General features: G+C 37.3%; 1 protein-coding gene across 3 annotated transcripts in view; it reads left to right on the top strand.

Moving 5' to 3' along the window:
- Window positions 1–19,503, top strand: part of FILIP1 (filamin A interacting protein 1) — a 187,536-nt gene that overhangs the window by 72,838 nt on the left and 95,195 nt on the right. For all 3 annotated transcript variants that reach the window (XM_030315859.1, XM_030315858.1, XM_030315856.1), the window contains exon 2: window positions 6,919–7,200. In XM_030315859.1, coding sequence (XP_030171719.1) covers window positions 6,925–7,200 — 276 coding nt within the window. In that variant the 5' untranslated portion in view covers window positions 6,919–6,924. The remainder of the gene's footprint in view (window positions 1–6,918; window positions 7,201–19,503) is intronic.

The raw sequence follows: 19,503 nt of genomic DNA, 5'->3' as shown, positions 1-19,503 counted from the left end.
CCCTGATCTATTATTTTATTATTTTTTTTCTGGAAACTTTTTTCAGGTTTGCTTTTATCTTCCTTGAAGGATATTAAACAGAAATCTATAAAATATTTCACCATGGTTTTAGGCTAGGGTAGAATAATATTTTGCTACAGTTATAAAATTTTCCTTGAACTTTTGATAACAACATCACTGCAATGACTCCAAGAGAATCCCCTTTCTTGAATTCTAACATTTTGTGGCATTATGTAGAAGAATTTTCAGTTGGTCTGGATATATCTGTCTTAGTAGAATGAAAATGCCTTACTTAAACAAAAAACCTTGGTTATTTTGAAGATTTTATGAGTATAGATAATGGGCAGTGAAAAATCATTTAACATGACTTGTTTCTAAATAGGATGAAGAAAATGAAAGAAAATCATAAAGGAAATTTAAGAGTAAACTTAGGAACACTTGTGAACAGTTTGTGTCACTAGAATGAATGATCATCTCATGAGAAATGTTTGAACATTTTATGAGTTGAGCTAGTTATAATTAGACTTAACCAAGTAAATAAGATATGCAGAGGGAGTACTCTGGCATTGGTAGAGAATAAACTAGTTGATTTGATGGGTCTTTTACATTTTAAAATTCACATAAAACTAGAACAGATGTTTTCTTTTGCCTTTAGTTTTGGGCATTTGGGATATTGTCATTTATGTCCAACAGAAAGAACCAGGACAGTTCCATGCTAATGTTCTGGAGGCCCCACTTACAGCAAGACTTTTGCCAGGCCACACTGTAAAAAGTAGGCTTTTCTGTAAATGTGTGCTTTCCTTTTTACTATGTACTATAATTTTTCTTTATAATTCTATAAAATAATTTAAAAATAGAAATTGTATGAATAAAATTATTGTGACATCTCACCCTATGCACTAGGTAAGTTCTTGGAAAAGTATATAGATAAAATAAAAACAGAAACAGACAGAGGCTGGATACATGAGAAGCATAGGAAATATGCCAAAACCTAATTTATACAGAAAAAAAATTCTCTTGGTGGTAGGGATGGGGAGTATTGCAGCCAAGGTTGAATCGTAACATGAAAAGACAAATCTGAAAGGAGGCAAGAGCAAGAGTGAGAAAAGGGAAGAGGAAAATTCAGGGTCAAGACTTGCAGAAGCTCATGAAGGTAGGCACTAGAATGGGTATTTCATTGCTGTAGACATTTTTGTTTGTTTTTTCCTTGTTCAAATGCTCTAGAAATACTTGTTACTTCAGCATAAATGGCTTAAAGTCTTTATAAACATTTTCTGATTCCTAGGATATTATTCATCTGACAGTATGCCCTGGTGATTGCCCAATATAATGGGGGGCGGGGGACGAAGAAGAGGGATGGCCATAGATAAAAGAGGAAGGTTTGAAATGATATTTGGTATTTCTTTTCACACCCTAGTCAGCAAATTCCATGCAAAGTATTGCTGACTAATTACTATGAAAGGAAAAGTAAGTGTATTTCTTGAACTGTGTTAAGATAATTTACTTATTAAAAGAGGAATTTGTGCCCCAGATAACATTGATTCATTAAAAAGGGCGGGATGGTTACAAATCTGATGTGAAGTTTCAGTTTATACCTTTTACTTAAGGAGAACTTTCTTCAAAGGATGTGTACTGGGGTGAAGCAAAAGTATTTTTGGCTTCTTTCAGAAATTTTGTTGTCTATATGTCCCAAACTGGCAGCCATTCAACCAACTATTGAGAGCCTACAGCGTGCCAGATGCCTTTTCTGTTACCTACCTGATATTTCTGTAAACACAATGGGCAGGATTTGGCCAATTCTGATTAAATGTTTACTATTGTTCGGCTCCGGGGCTTTTAACACAAATGATCCCTGTTCAGACTTCACATCCTGTTTTCATAACCTGTATCCTTAATATTTAGCCAGGTTGCTTCTTGGGAAGGTTTAAAAATGATTCATCATTTCACAAGTTCTGCAGCAGTTTATGATTTTAGCAAAAGTGTTTTCGCTTAGCAAACTAATTTCAATTGCTGGTGTGAGTTTTGCATGAGTGTCTGTGGAAGATGAATGGATTTCTCCAACTCTATAATGTGAAGTGAAAAGCATTACCTTAGTAAGCATTTGAAAATTTTTCTGGATCATCTGATTTACAGGGCATTCCCTGATGCCTACAAATTTGCATGTGTTTAAGAACTTGGAGGAAAGCCATATAGTGAGTAGGTATATAGAATAAGACCTGGGTTCAAATCCCAGCTCTTCTATTCACTAAGAGTAGTTGAGTGATCCAGAAAAAAGATATTTAATCTCTTTCAACCTCAGTGGCATATCTATAAAACTGAGAATAATAACACCTACCTCCCCAGGGTTTATGTGAATGTTAATCTAAATGAAATGCCATATGTAAAATGCTTAGCACACTGTGTAGCACTTAAACATATGTGAGAGCTGTTAGAATAAGGAAGAGCATGACTGTCACTAAATGTGATACATGGAAGTCATTATTGTCTTGACATTTTCTACCTACAAAATAAAATAGTTTAAAGTGGACATTATTGGGGTGCCTGGCTGGCTCAATTGGAAGAGCATGAAACTCTTGATCTTGGGGTCATGAGTTCAAGCGCCACATCAGGTGTAGAGATTACTAAAAAAAATAAGTAAACTTTAAAAATAAATAAGTGGGGTGCCTGGGTGGCTCAGTCGGTTAAGTGTCCGACTTCGGCTGAGGTCATGATCTCACGGTTCGTGGGTTCAAGCTCTGCATCGGGCTCTGTGCTGACAGCTCAGAGCCTGGAGCCTGCTTTGAATTCTGTGTATCCTTCTCTCTCTGTCCCTCCCCTGCTCGTTCTCTGTCTCACTATGTCTCTCAAAAATAAATAAGTGTATAAAAAAATTTAAAAATAAATAAGTAAAATAAACAAAGTGAACATTATTGATGGCGGACTTGGTTAAACTATTGATAGATTATGTTTTTCTCTTTTGTATATGGTGTCTACTTCCTTCCTAAAACATTTCTAGTTTTTTATCTCTGAGTGCTTTTACATTCTTGAGATAGGATAGGTGCTGACTACTGACTTTGCTGTGGAGATAAAAACAGTAGACCCTATTTGGATCACTAAGAAAGGGCTAAAATCCATGTGCACATATCAAAGGAAAAGCAATTAAAGTGAAATTTCAGTATCACAGAGGAAAAATATTTGCTAATACAGAATTAACATCGTGGTCTAGCACGTGAGATTTTTATTTTTAATCAAAGTGAAATAATATGGAAGAGAATAGGTAACTCAAGATTTTGAGCTGATTAGTGATATAAAATAATTAGATAATTCTAAAATATGTGGTTTTTGTGTAAAAGTAGTAAGTTCTGTAACTGATTATTTCTATAATCAAAATTAATGAATATAATTCCATTAATTCTGTAAAATCTATTAATACTACAATATAGTTTATTTCAAAATGTCAGACTGAAATTTTTTAGAAAATACTAAATATAAAGATAGTTTTAATAAGTAAAAGTCACTTTCTGTATATTTGTAAATATGGTTGAGTAAATGCATATAACATAGATAATTAGGCATTTGTCCTAATTTGGGAATACCCAAATGCTGTACATCCTACAAAAGATATAAAAAGTCCAGGGAAATAAGACACCAACACATGCTACAGTCAAATATAAATGCTGTGTATGGTTAAGGCCATGTATGATAAAATTTAAAACATCACCACCTTACTTCCTGTGCTTTGGGAGCTATTGTCTGGAATTTTTTATCAATGCATCATCTAAATTGACGTTGTCAAATCAATATCGGATGCACCATCCCAAAGAGCCTTAAGATTTTATAGAGAAAATTATTTCAGATAAAAGGAATTCACATGTGGTATAGAGTTGTAGGGAGTCACAATTTAGTTTGGGAAGCCCATGTGTCTTAGTTATGTTGTATAGCAGGTAAAAACTTAAATTTGCAATTGTTGGGCAATTTTCCCTCTACGCTTTTAGGTTCTTGGCTGATATACTCCTATAACAAAAAGACAAATTAATAGGAAAAAAAACAAACAGAAGTTTAGTAACATGTATACCTTTTCTATACATGGGAGAGAAAGTCTCAAGCCATCACCTTAATATGTCCTCAGCTAAAGACAAAAGAAGATTTGGGGGTGAGAGGTTACCTCCTGGGAGGTTACCAGGAAAAGCACCGTGAGTAAGGGTAAAGTGTGCAGATTTAAGTCCTTACTTTCTCTACTGAGAAGATTTTCTAGGAATTTAGTCATCCTTCTCTTCTTGGTACAGACAGGGAGACACCCTTACAAATGGAGATTTCCCTTATCAATTTAATGTTTCTTACAAAAGGGTAACTTCTCAGTTTTCAGAGCTTAACCTGTGTCTAACATTTCTTAAATAATTGATATGCCAAAGAAGCGTATTTTGTTCCCCTTCAAAACTTTCTATTCATTATCTCTCTCTCTTTTTTTTTTTTTTTTTTTTTTGGCTGGGAGATTAAGTCAGTCCTCTCTGCCCACAAACTGTGGTGAAGCTAGTAGGTCTGCGCCGAAGTGCTCTGGCTTCCATTACAAAGAGACATCTATTCTTTCTTCACCAGGAAACACAAAAGATGCTCTAAAATTTCAAGAACCAATCACTGAGTGAATCAGAAAGTAGGGTGCCAGTGTTAAGAACCATTTCTTCAGTTTATATTGTTCAAATTCAGGGTGCTTTAGAAAGTTCACACACACACACACACACACACACACACACACACACACACCAGGGTCCATTTGGTTATAAGAGTTCAGTTTAAATTTTTTTTTTTCAACGTTTTTATTTATTTTTGGGACAGAGAGAGACAGAGCATGAACAGGGGAGGGGCAGAGAGAGGGAGACACAGAATTGGAAACAGGCTCCAGGCTCTGAGCCATCAGCCCAGAGCCTGACGCGGGGCTCGAACTCACGGACCGCGAGATCGTGACCTGGCTGAAGTCGGACACTTAACCGACTGCGCCACCCAGGCGCCCCAAGAGTTCAGTTTAAAAAAGGAGCATGAATGTAGATTTCAAGATTTGTTGGGAGAATTGAATATGCACTATCTGAAAGGAAACATCACACTATATTTATTTTTCTATTATAAACTAGTGTTTTGAAAAGCTTTCCTTGGTTTCTTCAGTATGGTTGGGTTCATAAAGGAAATTAACTTTCAGAAAACAGGTCTCTATTTTATCTGGAATGAGTAATGAAAATCCTGCTGCTTAGCTGTTTAAGGGAAGGACTATTTATACTATAAGTTTTAAATAAGTGCATGTGCTAAGCTACTATATTTGAGGGTTTAGGCAAATTTTGTAGTACAGCCCCCTGGATATTAGAGCTCTCTTTCCTGCACTTTGAGTCCTAGGCTTTGAGTTCATTTTGTTTGTTTGTAACATACCTGTCGGTCAAGTTCTTTTGCTCAGAGACTGACAGAGAATCTGGAAAGCATTCATAATGGAAAGACCCAAATGTGCTACCCACGGGAGTAGTTACCTGCTGCTTTACCTTTTTTCTTTATTTTACCTAAAACAATTTATTTTTTTTATTTTGAAATTGATCTGTTTTCTCCAATTCTTTGTGCTCTTATTCTTATTACTATAAATGGCACAAAAAAGAACAAAACAAAACAAACCCCTGATTTTGAAAAAGAGGTTATGGAAAAACAAAATTCCATATCACTAAAAACAACACCACCCTCTTCCCTTTGAATTTCCCTTTTCCTCTCTCCATTTTAAGTTCCCTCCACCCCATGTGGATTTTTCTGTACATTGTGACATCCAGCTGGTTCCTGGCAGGGTTTGATGTTTGAATTTTCTGATAGACTTAATTTAGAATCACTTTTTATTTTATTTTATTTTCCCCCCAAACCACAATCTATCTATCTATCTATCTATCTATCTATCTATCTATCTATCTATCTATTTACTTATATATTTTTAATATATAAATCCAAGTTAGTTAACATATGGTATAATAACATCTGTTGTTGCCTGTGCTGTTAATTTTAGCCATAGAATCACTTTTTTAAAAATTCATGTTTTATTTTATAACACCTTTTGATTCAAAGAACTATTGCAAACATAATACTGAGGGTTCCAATATATCCCATACCCAGTTTTCTCTGTAGTAAACATCTTACACTACTATGGTACATTTATTATAATTTATGAACCAATATTGATACATTATTATTTTTTGATACGTTATTATTGACTAAAGCCCATGCTTTATTCATTTTCCTCAGTTTTTCTTGATAATGTCTTTTTTCTGTTCCAGAGTCCCACCTAGGGTGCCATATTGCATTTAGCCGTCATGTGTCCTTAGGTTTCTGTTGGCTGTGACAGTTTTTCAGATTTTCTGTGTGTGTGTATTTTTTTAAAGTAGGCTCCATACCCTATGTGGGGCTCGACTCACGACCCTATCAAGAGTTGCATGCTCTACCAACTGAGACACCCAGGTACCCCAGACTTGCTGTGTTTTTGATGACCTTGATCGTTTTAAAGATTACTGCTCAGCAGTTTTGTAGAATGTCTTTCAATTGGGGTCTGCCTGATGTTTTTCTCATTGACTTGGGTAATGTTTCTGGGGAGGAAGACCACAATGGTAAATTACCATTTTTATCCATCATATCAAAGATATATACTATCAATATGACTTAGCACTCTTGATGTTGACCTTAACTGCTTGGCTTGAGATGTTTGTCAGGTTAGAATCACATTTTCACTTTTTCCTGAAGACTATCAAAGCCTTTTCCTGATGATTTTAATGACATTCATTAAAGCTATAAGGAAGCTAACTGGGACTGATCTTTTGGTTTTTACTTATTAGTGATGTTATGAAGCTGCTAAAATTTTCTAAGTAGTTAGACAAAAATAATTTTCACTGGTAGTAAAAACATCTTCTCTTTTTTCATGTGCTGTAGGTGGGAATGAGATCCCGAAACCAGGGTGGTGAAAGTTCATCCAATGGGCATCTCTCCTGCCCCAAGTCCTCTATCATCAGCAATGCTGATGATAAAAGTTTCTCAGAAGATGCAAAAAAGAAGAATAAATCAAACAGAAAGGAGGATGATGTCATGGCCTCAGGAACTGTCAAACGACACCTAAAACCATCTGGAGAAAGCGAGCGAAAGAATAAGAAATCCTTGGAGTTATCCAAAGAAGACCTTATACAGCTACTCAGTATAATGGAAGGAGAGTTGCAGGTAGAGTCAAATTTTCTCAACTATGTGTCTCTAGTTCCTAAGCTATAAAAGTGAGAGACTATGAATCCATCTCCCTCACTGGACTGTGAACTTCCTAGGGAAAGGGGCTATGTTTTTCTTATTAATTTCAAAATCCCTGCCACAAGTTTGTACCAAATAAATATTTGTGGAATGAATGAATGAATGAATCAATGAATCAATGAATAGATGTCGATTCCAACTTCCAGCTTCTCTAGCAGCAGACAATTTCTTCATAATATGATGAACACAGGATCCTGTCCTTAGTAACCAGTGAGGTTATCTAATTTAGCCATTGACTGTGGTTGAAAACTATAGAAAAGTCATGATTATTAGAGGGCGGAGTTTAGATCAATGATTACTTTTGCTTTTTTCTAAAAGGCAGATTAAAAGGGAGATAAAGAGATACAGGCAAAGAGAGAAGGAGAAAGAGAGTGAAAGAAAAAGCTTTGTTTAAACCAGCCTTACTCTTTTTTATTTTTTCGTAACTTTCAGGTTTAATTTGCTACACCATCACAGGAGTTGAGATGCACACAAATGAGCAGAGCGTGGTATTGTGAACATGTAATATTTTCACAAAACACTTTAAAGTCTATTATCTCATTTGATTTCAACAAAAATGTGGATATTATTATCTATATTTTATGAGGAGGAAGTTGAGGCCCAGAAGGGTTAATGGTTTGTCCAGATCTCATCTTAGTCCTCCTGATTCTGGTCCAGTGCTCTTTCCACTGCCATCCTCACCACGCTTCTGTAGCTGCCATAAACCAGGTCCCCCTTAAATGTATGCTTTTAGGGATCCAAGAGAGAGTTGAGATTCTTTTGAGTTTCTGAGCTCTGGACAGTTGTGTTTCTGAAAATGGGGGGAAAAACTTTTTTTTTTTTTGGAGGAGAAAATGACTTAAGAGTGAAGTTGCTGTTTTCCTTTTTGTTTTTTTTAGACTCTTAGCCTGTATGAGCCTTGAGGGGAATGCTAACAATTGCATGAGAAGAAACCTTTGTTTGGTGCTATTTGCATCAGGGATATTATTTGCAACTTACCCTAAACTAGGGTGGGCTAGCCTATCTGTTCCTGTTCTCATCTGTGTGTGCACACAGATAAGGAAACCCCTGGGGAAAAGAGAAATAGAAAACATACAAAACTCAAATTTTAAACAAAGAAACAAACACAATTGAACTTATCATTTATGGGCTGAGAAAAATCACATTTACATTTCACCGGGAAAGATGAGATTTTCCAGAATACCACCATTACTAGAAATAGCTTCACCACTCCCAGAAAGATGATTGTTTTGTCTATTAACATTTATTGTGTAAGGAGGCAGAATATATTAGTCTAACTTTTTAAGATGCCCTCAATCGACAGATATTGACCTGAGTGAAAGGTACAATAGTTGTCTTGGAAATTTTCACAATGCAATGTCATCAGCTCCCTTCTCGCCAAGCATGGTGACTTGTTTGAAGCCTGTGGCTCTTCCAGATTCTAATTTCTATAGAAGGCTGTTATAGTGGACTCTGGAAGGTATTTAAGATTCCTGTGGCCTTTATACTCATGGTGTTGCCAGATATGGTTTCAGAGCCTAAGCATGCAAAATATAAGCCCACATACCCAGAACATTAAGGAAATTAGCCAGAAGGTGCCAAAGAAATGCATTTTGCTCTCCATTTAACTTTATAAATACTGGATACTTTACCTTACATAATAGATATATTCCTGAACAGCAAGAAATAAGTAAAAAGTGTAAGATATATGTGGAGGAGGCAGTGAAAGAAAAGAGAAATGAAGGACCTGGTATTTTAAGAAATTTCATGGTGAATTCATTTGCAAAGCAAATAATCTATCCCCCTATATATTTCTATGCACACACATATATATGTAAGTGTATGTACTTGTAAATGCAGATTTTGAAATATTAGGTTTGTTTAAAATGAGAGTGTTCCTGTATTTAGAGCTGTAGATCTATGTTCTTGTAGCAGAAACCTGTCCTTTATTAGCATTGTCATGTGAGAGGGCGTGTGTGCTGTAGCTAAGAGTGGAAGGCAGTTGGCATTAGCAAATATGAGCGGGCTGGTGCAAATGTGGCAGCTGTGTGCCAGGTTTGCCAGACTAGAGATAAGAAAAAAATCTATGTAAAGTTCTGGTGCTGTGAATAGAGGCAGGGATATGCCTTGAGAGGTAAGTTACCTTCAGCTCAGGCCTCTATGCCATTCAGCTGGACATTTAGCGAGTTGTCTTCCAGACCTTCGAAAGGCCACCCGTTACTCTCCCTTTATGGAATGGCTGGAGCTACTGTTCCAAGATTATATAAGATATTGGGGCCAATAGGCACCTTTGAGGAGTCTATTCACCTCATTTATATTAAAAATGTGAAACTGATACTCTGACAAATTATGTGACTTTCTCAAAGTTGCATAGCAATTTAGTTAACATTTGCTTATTTCCAAATTCCTTGTCTCTCAGTTCAATCTTCCTCTCATTATATTATTTACACTTGGGGATGTTCAAGGGTAAGATACAAGACCTTTATATTTATTCTTCATCTTGAGAATTTCTTTCAAGTAGTCTTCCAGTGTGAACTCCAGGGCCCAAACCATTTTTTATGTAAGAGAAATTGAGGACGGTTTCTTTCACATCCAGGTGGTAGAGTATGATCTGAGCCTTGAAGTTTGGTGTGATCTGGATCTTGAGAAAAATGGCAAAGGGCAAGGGTGCCACATGGCCATGGTCTGGGCCTTACACAACTTTGAGAGGCTTCATATTCACTAGAAGGGCTGTGCAGCAGCTTAGCCTTGGAGAGACTGGAACTATTTGTCAAAAGAAGTAGAGTGACACACAGAAAAAAGGGGCTTGTAACATTAGGGAGATAGACCAAGATCAAGTCTGCCTTTAGGAGAAGTACCTTGGAAGTGACTTGGGGACAAGGAGGAGATGGCAATTCACTCTTGTATTCATCTCTTGTATTCTCTCCATCTTGATATCCAGGGTTTTGGACATTATAAACAATTAGGTGTGTTTTCTGGTACCAGTGGTCTGCCGTCTTTGGAATCTGTTGTGTGATCTATGGGAATTTGTTTAGCCAACATTAAAACAGCATGACCTTTATTGTTAGCATTGGCTCTTTGAAAAATTTGCAAGTTTGCTGTTTTCTTTGCCAGTCCAGGTATCCAGTAACTCTTGCAGTGCACTCTTGATGTGTATTAGAGATGGAGTTGCCCTTTTCAGGGATTTTGGCATTTTAAGGAGTCTTATCTAGAACTGGTGATGCCATGACCCATGTTTTGGAGAGGTACATCTTCCAGGCTTTTCAAGCCACACCTTAGCAGATGCAAGCCTGTCATTTCAGCACAATAGCTGGCCAATATTGCCTGCATAGAAGTAGCTGGGAATGGTTTCCATTATTATTCTTCTCTCACTGACTACTTCCAATAACAAGTACTTTCTAATAAATTGGAACATTTTTACTCTCTGGGTGAAAAACTGGTTACATATTTTCCAGACTAAACTGAAAATAATGAAATAGTATACCCAGGCTATCACTTGGGCACTATGATTAATTTCCCCTTGTATTTGTCCAAAAACAGCACTTTAAAGAAGCCAGTTGAATTGGCTGTACTAAAAACGACAAAAGTTCAAAGGAAATGCTACTCACATCAAAAAGCCATAACACAGAAAACTTTGGCAGAAGGTTATTCTTGTAAAATGATTCAAAAATAGGATACTAATTAAATCTTTTCTTGATGCAAAAAACATTTAGCTATTTTATATAGTAAATTTCCTTGATGTATCCACTTGAATACATTTTAGAAAAACAACCTCTGAAAAGTTTTCATCATTTTTCCCTTTGTTCTTATAGTTAGTTCTCTTTTACCTATGCAAAAGGAGGTTCGGAGAAATCTAGATAACACAACTAGATAATGCACCACCATTCCATTTGGCTTTGGTGTTTGCCAGGCTGAGTCAAGAGACAGAATCATCTGCACTTTGAAAAATCTACCTTTGTCCCATGTGACTGGCAGAAGAAGGTGTTATATTTCAAATATACTTACAAAATAGAGAATATGCCTGTGAATTACTAGAAGTTTTCTCTATTCTCTCCTTTTTGGAGTTCCTAATCATTTTCTTTAATATTGTTGATTAGTTTTTCTTTACCTTTCTACCATCTACTGGAGATGAGCCCTGTACCTGTTCTTCTTTATTACTAAGAGAGTTCATTTATTCTTAGGGCATCAGTTCATTAATTCTAAATTGATTTTACAATATTTAAGAAATATTACTGTTCTAGAGATCTGAGTAATGCAAAGATGATGAATAATAATATGTGAAGCTAAAATATGATGAGCTCCTACTATGTGCCAAGCATGGTTTTAGGCACTGGGTACTATAGCCATCATGAAGAAAGAGCTCCTGACCTGGTAGTATAAATGAGAATATGTAGGAATGAACATTCTATAGGATAATTACAATGAAAATTATAGGAGTACAAAGGAGCTAAAGAAAATCTCAGGAGATGAATGAAAGCTTTGCTAAAGAATTGGACCATGAAGAATTGGTACTCTTGGACAGGTAGAGATGAGTAGGGACCAACATGAACAAATTCAAACACAGAATGGGCAGGAAAGTATGGGTTATGTTCATCAGTAAATTGTCTTCCTTCAGTGGAGAAGTGTTTGGTGGAGGTAAAATTACACCTGAATTTGTATACTACAAATAAGACATGTAAATAAAAACAATAGAAGGATGGGGCACCTGGGTGGCTCAGTCAGTTGAGCATCCAACTTCAGCTCAGGTAATGGTCTTGTGGTTCATGAGTTCAACCCTACATCTGGCTTGCTACTATCAACTTGGAGCCTGCTTTGGATCCTCTGTCCAACCCCCATCCCCTGCCTTTCCCCCATATGACCTCTCTCTCTCTCTCTCTTTCTCTCTCTCTCAAAAATAAATAAACATTAAAAAACCCAGTCAGAAGGAGTGAGGATCCCAGGAAAGTGGAGTGATGCGGAAGTCAAGGGAATCAAGATTAAAGAAGAGAGAGATTATGTCAGTCAAATCAGCAGAAAATTCAGTTGTATATGACTAAAGGGTGTTCTTTGGGTTTGTGGATCTGGAGATTATAGGGAGCATTTGCCAGAGCCGTTTTAGTGAGTTTAAATCTATTTTCAGTGGTTTGAGAAATGAAGGGAAGTTAAACAAATAGAATAACATGTTCTGTTGAAAATCTAAGAATTTAGAAAATCTTTTGTTTTTATTTTTGGTAACAGTTCATCAGAATTTTGTGGGGGTTTTTTTGGACATAGTCAAAAAAGTGAAATTCCCCCCCCCCCTTTTTTTTGGCATACCTGTAAATTATTTATCTGACACAGAGTAAGCCCTTAGTGTATATTGTTGACCTCCTGCTTTGAAATCACTATGTTGCTTTTCTCTACTTTCGGCTTTAAGTGAAACATAAGGTTATTAAAAAGTAGGGGAGGCTAGAACAGTATGAATGCCAAGTCTTATGGGGGAGTGTTGTAGAACCCCAAAATTTTGGTAGTTGATCTTATTAGTGTTGACTTTGGGTCTCAGTTTACTGTCTGTATAAGACATATACTTCCTCCTTTCTGGAGTTGTTGTGATTACTATACTCAGTGAATACAGATGTTAATGAGTGGATAACTTTGGATAAGAAAGTAGAAGAAAGACAGGATAGTAGCTAGTGGGAAACTCAGATCAGTGGAGGGTTTCTAATGATGAAAGAGAGTATGTGTTAATAGGTTAAAGGATATTAAGACCAGAAAGGAGTGAGGTCAATGATATAGGAAAGAACAAGGATTTTTGATGAAGCAGAGTCTTGGAGGAAGCAGGAGGGAGGGAATAAAAGGTATGGTTTGGGTGTTGATCTTGGGTTTGCCTTTGAAAAAGAGGGACTACCTTTATCTTCTGTGACAGAGGGAGGAGAAAGAATGAATGGGGATGAAGATAATGTTTGTAGTGGAGGGGTGAGCAGTTGAGGGAGCTCTCCTGAAAGCCTCAACTTTCTCAGCAAAGAAAAGACAAAGTTATGTTCTGCTGAAAATGGGGAGAGCTGGGCCAAGTGGCGGTCTTAAGGATAATTACAGAAATGCCGAATCACTGCTAAGGGGAATGTTAGAGAAAGGTGATTGTGGACAGATAGGAGCATTGATAGGTGAAGTTTAGGATTTAGGCAGCAGAATCCATGTGTTTGCAGTGACATTTTTTTTAATGTTTATTTTTGAGAGAGGGAGAGACACAGAGAGAGAGAGAGAGAGAGAGAGAGAGAGAGGGAATGAGCAGGGGAGGGGCAAGGAGAGAGGGAGACAGAGAATCCAAAGCAGGCTCCACACCACCAGTGCAAAACCTGACATGGGGCTCGAACCCATGAACCATGACATCATGACCTAAGCCGAAATCAGATGCTTAACCAACTGAACCACCCAGGCTCCCCCACTGGTTTGTTTAGAAGCTGGAGTGTAAAAGGAGAGATATATTTTATAGCACTGGATCTAGGGTTGCAGTCATCTGAGTAGGTATAGTGGAAAGACAAAGGTAGAAGAAAGTAATATGTGTTGGTGAGACGGTGTCCAGCAAGGAAGAGATAAGGGGAGGAACGAGCTTGGGAGGCCAAGCATGAGAGGGCTGGAAAGACTTGAAGTTGGGCCATTTGCACTTAAGTTTTCTGTGTTGTGCAGTGTTACCTAATGTATGGGCCTGGGAGTGGAAGTGTAGGCAATCAGAATTCATGAGACAAGGAATAATAGAGTTAGGACATTAGCTAAATCTCCCCCATGAATGTTGAAATCTCCAAGGCTGATGGTAGGATTTGGGATGAAGAACATGTCTGTATCACAATAAATACAGAGAGTTTGGGGCTGAGTGTCAGCATATAGCTGCTGCCAACCTACATTTTCTCAAGTGTTTCTCTGATCATGTCATTCTGTTGCTTAGGAATTTACAAGAGGTCTCTAGACTCTTTCAGATTTATGTCTGCATTGCTCAGACTGGCCTACAGAAGCTATTTACTAAGTGACTCCCCCTTAGCTATTGCCATTCATTTTTGATATTCCCTAACATGACCATTCCTATCCAATCAGGCAGTCTCTACATTCTTCCCCAACCTGACATATACACATGCACAGAGAATCTCAAACATTATCCCCATTCCAGTGTTTTTTTTTTCCCCTTATGTTTCTTTATATTTCTCCTACCTTGAGAGTACTTACAAGACAAATATTGGGGCTCTTTAGGAAGATTCAGTATATGTATTTGTCCTTGTTCCATCCATACCTCCCTCATGTACTAGTCAGTATGTCCTTTCTCTTTTTTTTTTAATAAAGACTTTATTTTTTAAGAGCAGTTTTAGGATCACAGCAAAATTGAGAGGAAGGTACAGAGATTTCCTATATACCCTCTACCCCCATATGTGTACGGTCTCACCATTATCAACATCCCTCACCAGAGTGGTACGTTTGTTACAACTGATGAACCTACATTGACATATCATTCTCACCCAAAATCCATAGTTTACATTAGGGTTCACTCTTGGTGTTGTGTGTTCTATGGGTTTGGACAAATGTGTGCTGACACGTACCCACTATTGTAGTATTATATAGATTATTTTCACTGCCCTAAAAATCCTCTGTGGTCTGCCTATTCATTCCTCCTCCAACCCCCTACCATATTTCTTTTAGGGACCGCCACAGGCTTATCTCCTTTGTCTTTTTCCTGTCCTGAAATCTCACGTTATTGTGGTATAAGCGTAAATCATAGCATCCCATAAATACACATTCCCTGAGTGTTTTATGTATTTACTTATCTCTATTGTCTGAAATAACTTGAGAGAAAGTGTTGTGTCTCTGCTTCTTTTGTATGCCTCATTATACCTAGAAAAGGGCTAGACATATCATTGGTTAGTTTATTGGTAAGTGCTAATTAATCTTGGAATGTCTTAATACCTATACCTTAATACCTATGAGGCAGCCATAAGATTAATTTTTTTAATGTCTAAAAAAGACTTTGAACTATATAGAGAAAGTATAAGTATCACAGTATAAATAATGCTATTGAATTAAGAGGAATGGTCCCAAATATTTACAATTTAAATCCTACTACAATACTATGATTCTGCTTTTCTGTCATCTTTAACAAGAGATGTCATAACTCCATTGGGGATGGTGATAACCAGTTCAGATGGAATTACCTAGTGCCACCAAGCACAATAGGTTTATCCTACGGGGGTACCATTTATCACTTTTTTCTTTGGAGATGGCTTTTCTTTTCCTAAGTGAGCTCCATTTGTCACATGCTAAGGCCTTCTGTGGAATCTCTGTGCCTCTAAAGAATGAGGCTTTTAGTTACTCTGCATGGCTTTTTAAATTGATGACTCACCTGCACTTAATACACTCCATCTTTAGAATCTTAGGCTGAGGTCACCCTGAGCGAGGCTGCCCAGTGAAACCTCACACCACCAAAATGGTCAGCATGCTGAGAATGGTATGTCTTTGCTAAGTTTAGGAGGCAGCAAAGAAGACAGGTTGCTTTCTGATTAAAATCAAGACCAGATCTCATTCTTTGTTGAATATGATGCCTCAGAATCTCATGTGTCCAGTAGTATTGTCAGTATTTTGGCAGAGACCACTGGCGTCTGATTTTCATTGTTGAGGCAGAATATTTTTAGTTCTTCTAATAGAATCACAAAGTCGATTTCTCTATGGTGAGAATAGCGTACTCATTGACATTATGGGGGAAAACCTTGGTTTTACTGAGAAATGTATAAAAATATATTAATATATAATAGAGAAAGTGTCCCATAAATAAATCTATTTACTATTTTATGAAACTCTAAACATGGGAAAATACTATAGAGGTACTATGTAAAAGATGGAAATTCCCCCCCTAAATGGCTCTAGTTTATATTTTTCTCAATGAAAATGACCTAAATATTCAATTTACTTATGTAAATATTTCCTAATTATTTGGGCATGTGGTCTTATTACATGGAGCCTTTTAAAAGTAAAATTAGAGTTTATACAGATAACCATTATGAGAAATATATGTTAAATGGAGTAGGATTTGAGGCATAATGAATTTGTGATTCTAGGACTTCTAGGAAAGTTGTCAGGTAGAATATTGCCAGGGATGAAGATCTTAACTCAGGGGGAGAGGTAAGATCTAGAGCTGTGGGTCTAAAGGAATTTTCTATGCAGAAGGAAATGTTCTGTATCTGTGTTTTCCTGTATAGTAGACACTAGCCACGTGTGGCTTGTAAGCACTTGAAATATGGCCACTTTGGCTGAGGAACTGAATTTTAAATTATATTTAATAATAATTTAAATTTAGATAGCCACATGTAGCTACCATATCAATAGCACGGATATGGAGGAACAGACATGGCACTCATCTGAGGAGACTAGGAATAGAGAATAAAAGAAAAAATTCAAGTCCAAACACAGAGAACACCTGGTGGTAAAGGTGGGGAAAGAGAAAAGAACTGGCCAAAGAGGAGTAGAGGACAAAGGGAAAGGGAAAGGAAGACAGATGAGAACCACAATGTACCATGGATGCAATGGAATAGAGAATCTCAATAAGAAGACATTTATAGTTCTCAGTGCTGCTGAAAAGCTTGAGGATGAAAACTGAGAACAGGCCATTTATTGAGTTGGCATTTGAAAGGTACAGTTTCAAAGGAATGGTGAGTGTTGATATCAGATTGCTGATGTCCAGAAGTGCTTGGGCAACTTTGCTCTTGAGACGTTTGTGGATACAGAATGATGGCAGGGCTGGATTTGAGGGAAGAGTAAGGGGTGGGGAAGGCTTTTGTTTAGTTGTGTTTTATTTTTGGAAGGAGACACTTAAACAGGTTTATCAATGTTAGATACACACTTCTTTCATAATTCCCGTCCTATCCTTGTTCCCTTTATCCCCCCACAGACACTTTGATCTTCGATTTTACTTAGGAAATTAGGTCTTCTCAACATCTTTCTATCCCCAAAGTTTTTATCAAAGCCAATTCTGCTGACTTGACCCTACCCCCTTCCCAGACTAAGATGCATATGCTTTACCTTTCCTCCTCTCATCCCCAATCTCCTTCTCTCCTCTCCCTACAAGCTCTTCTATGGTCTTTATCACCAGCTTGTAGGAGGCCTGGAAACCTTCCACACAAAAAAATTGAGACTGATCAAAGCTCCTGGGGCTCTTTAGACAGGGAATTATTGTCAGCAAGGTCTCCGTCCCCCAGGGATCTGGACATGGCATATATAGGACCTCCTTTTAAAAATCTTCTGACTCCATACCTACTCCCCTTCTCTCCCTCTGCCCTATTCAGGTACTTATATTCTTACAGAGGTAAATTTATCATCATCATTTTCTATCTCGTTTGACTACTTGAAGCAAAACTCCTCAAAAAATTTGTCTATGTTTTTCTTTTTAAGAACTATTTACGTTACAAATTCCTAGAGGACAGACTTTATCTCTGAAACACTTGATAAGTGCTTTTTTGGAAATTATTTTGTAGTTCCAGTTGGTTAATAAAATGTTTTTTTTTTTTAATAAAACAAAAAAGTGGATTGCCACTTTGTTTCTAAAGGTACTGCACATTAAAAATGTAGATTGACCTTCAGGATAGTGACCAAGAGTGAGGCTGTTTCAAGGAAACATCAGGTGACAGTGAAAATTTTGACTTTATTTTCTACCTGCCATGGTATTTTACCCCCTGCATGACTTCATGTATTTTCTCATTGGAGGTGTTAAGCCAATATTAGTGGCAGAACTCTCTCTCAACCAGGGACCAGATTGTGCCCTACCCTGAAAACACTGTCATCATAATCTCTTTGTTGTTGAGTGAAATGATAAGATAGATGTCTGGAGTTTCCTTTAAAATTTCCTCTAAAGTTTCCAGCCTCTCCTCCTCACAAAAAGTATGTGAGGAGGTATGTAGGTGGTTCATTATACTTGTTTGTTCACTTGGGTTTATGTTTAAAACTCTCCCATAATTCAAAGTTAAAAAAACAAATAAATGACAATGAAATCGCAAAGGAAAAATAATTACGTCTATATTGCCCATGTGTCCTTCCTGTGCTACCTACTATATACCAGCATCTTCATTATTTTATTTAATGATCACAATAGCCCTAAAAAGTTAGATGAGTGAATAGAAGCTTAGATGGTTTAAGTGAACTCCCTCAAGAATGCCCTAGTAAGATGTACTATACCTTGCTGACTCCAAAGCCTGTGCCTATCGTATGCCAGAAAAATAATATACTACTATTGTTTTTGTAATTCAAATGGAAGAGCAAACTTGCTGGAAACAGAAACCTAATCTACAGATAAGAAGTGTCTAGGGGCGCCTGGGTGGGTAGTCGGTTAAGCGTCCGACTTCAGCCAGGTCACGATCTCGCGGTCCGTGAGTTCGAGCCCCGCGTCGGGCTCTGGGCTGATGGCTCAGAGCCTGGAGCCTGCTTCCGATTCTGTGTCTCCCTCTCTCTCTGCTCCTCCCCCGTTCATGCTCTGTCTCTCTCTGTCCCAAAAATAAATAAACGTTGAAAAAAAAAATTAAAAAAAAAAAAAAAAAAGAAGTGTCTATTATTTGCCAACAAACTTTTTCCATACAAAACAATAAATTTTGAAATATACAACTTGGGATAACTTTTTGGTCTCTAAATCACAAATTGATGGTTGGGTTCCTTTTAGTAGACTGCCTTATCTCTTTGCCTGCATCTTGCTTTCTTTTCATGCTTCTCAGTAGGATTATAACAAACTGAACCATAGAATCACTTGTAATGAATCCAGTTGTGACTAATGCAAATGCCATTGCTTAATGGGTGATTGAAAACATTGAAAAGCAAAGTAAAATCTTCACTTTAAGTTAGGTGTATTCTTCTGATTTACACTGTTAAACCACATAAAATATTTTTATAGTTGTTAAATGTTTTTAAAAAATGTTTTATTAAAAAAACGTTTTATTTATTTTTAAGAGAGAGAGAGAGAGAAACAGAACATGAGCAGGGGAGGGGCAGAGAGAGAGGGAGACACAGAATCTGAAGGAGGCTCCAGGCTCTGAGCTGTCAGTGCAGAACCCAACACAGAACTTGAACTCCCAAAAGGTGGGACTCGAACTCATGAACCATGAGACTGTGACCTCAGCTGAAGTCAGATGCTTAACCAACAGAGCCACGCAGGTGCCCCTAGTTATTAAGTGTTTCTAAGAGTAGAGGTGCCTGGGTGGCTCAGTTGGTTGAGCAACCGACTCTTGATTTCAGCCTAGGTCATGATCTCACAGTTTGTGGGAACAA

This window comes from Lynx canadensis, chromosome B2 (genome assembly GCF_007474595.2).
Source record: "Lynx canadensis isolate LIC74 chromosome B2, mLynCan4.pri.v2, whole genome shotgun sequence".
Lineage (NCBI taxonomy): Eukaryota > Metazoa > Chordata > Mammalia > Carnivora > Felidae > Lynx > Lynx canadensis.
This window is presented reverse-complemented; position numbering and strand designations above follow the sequence as displayed.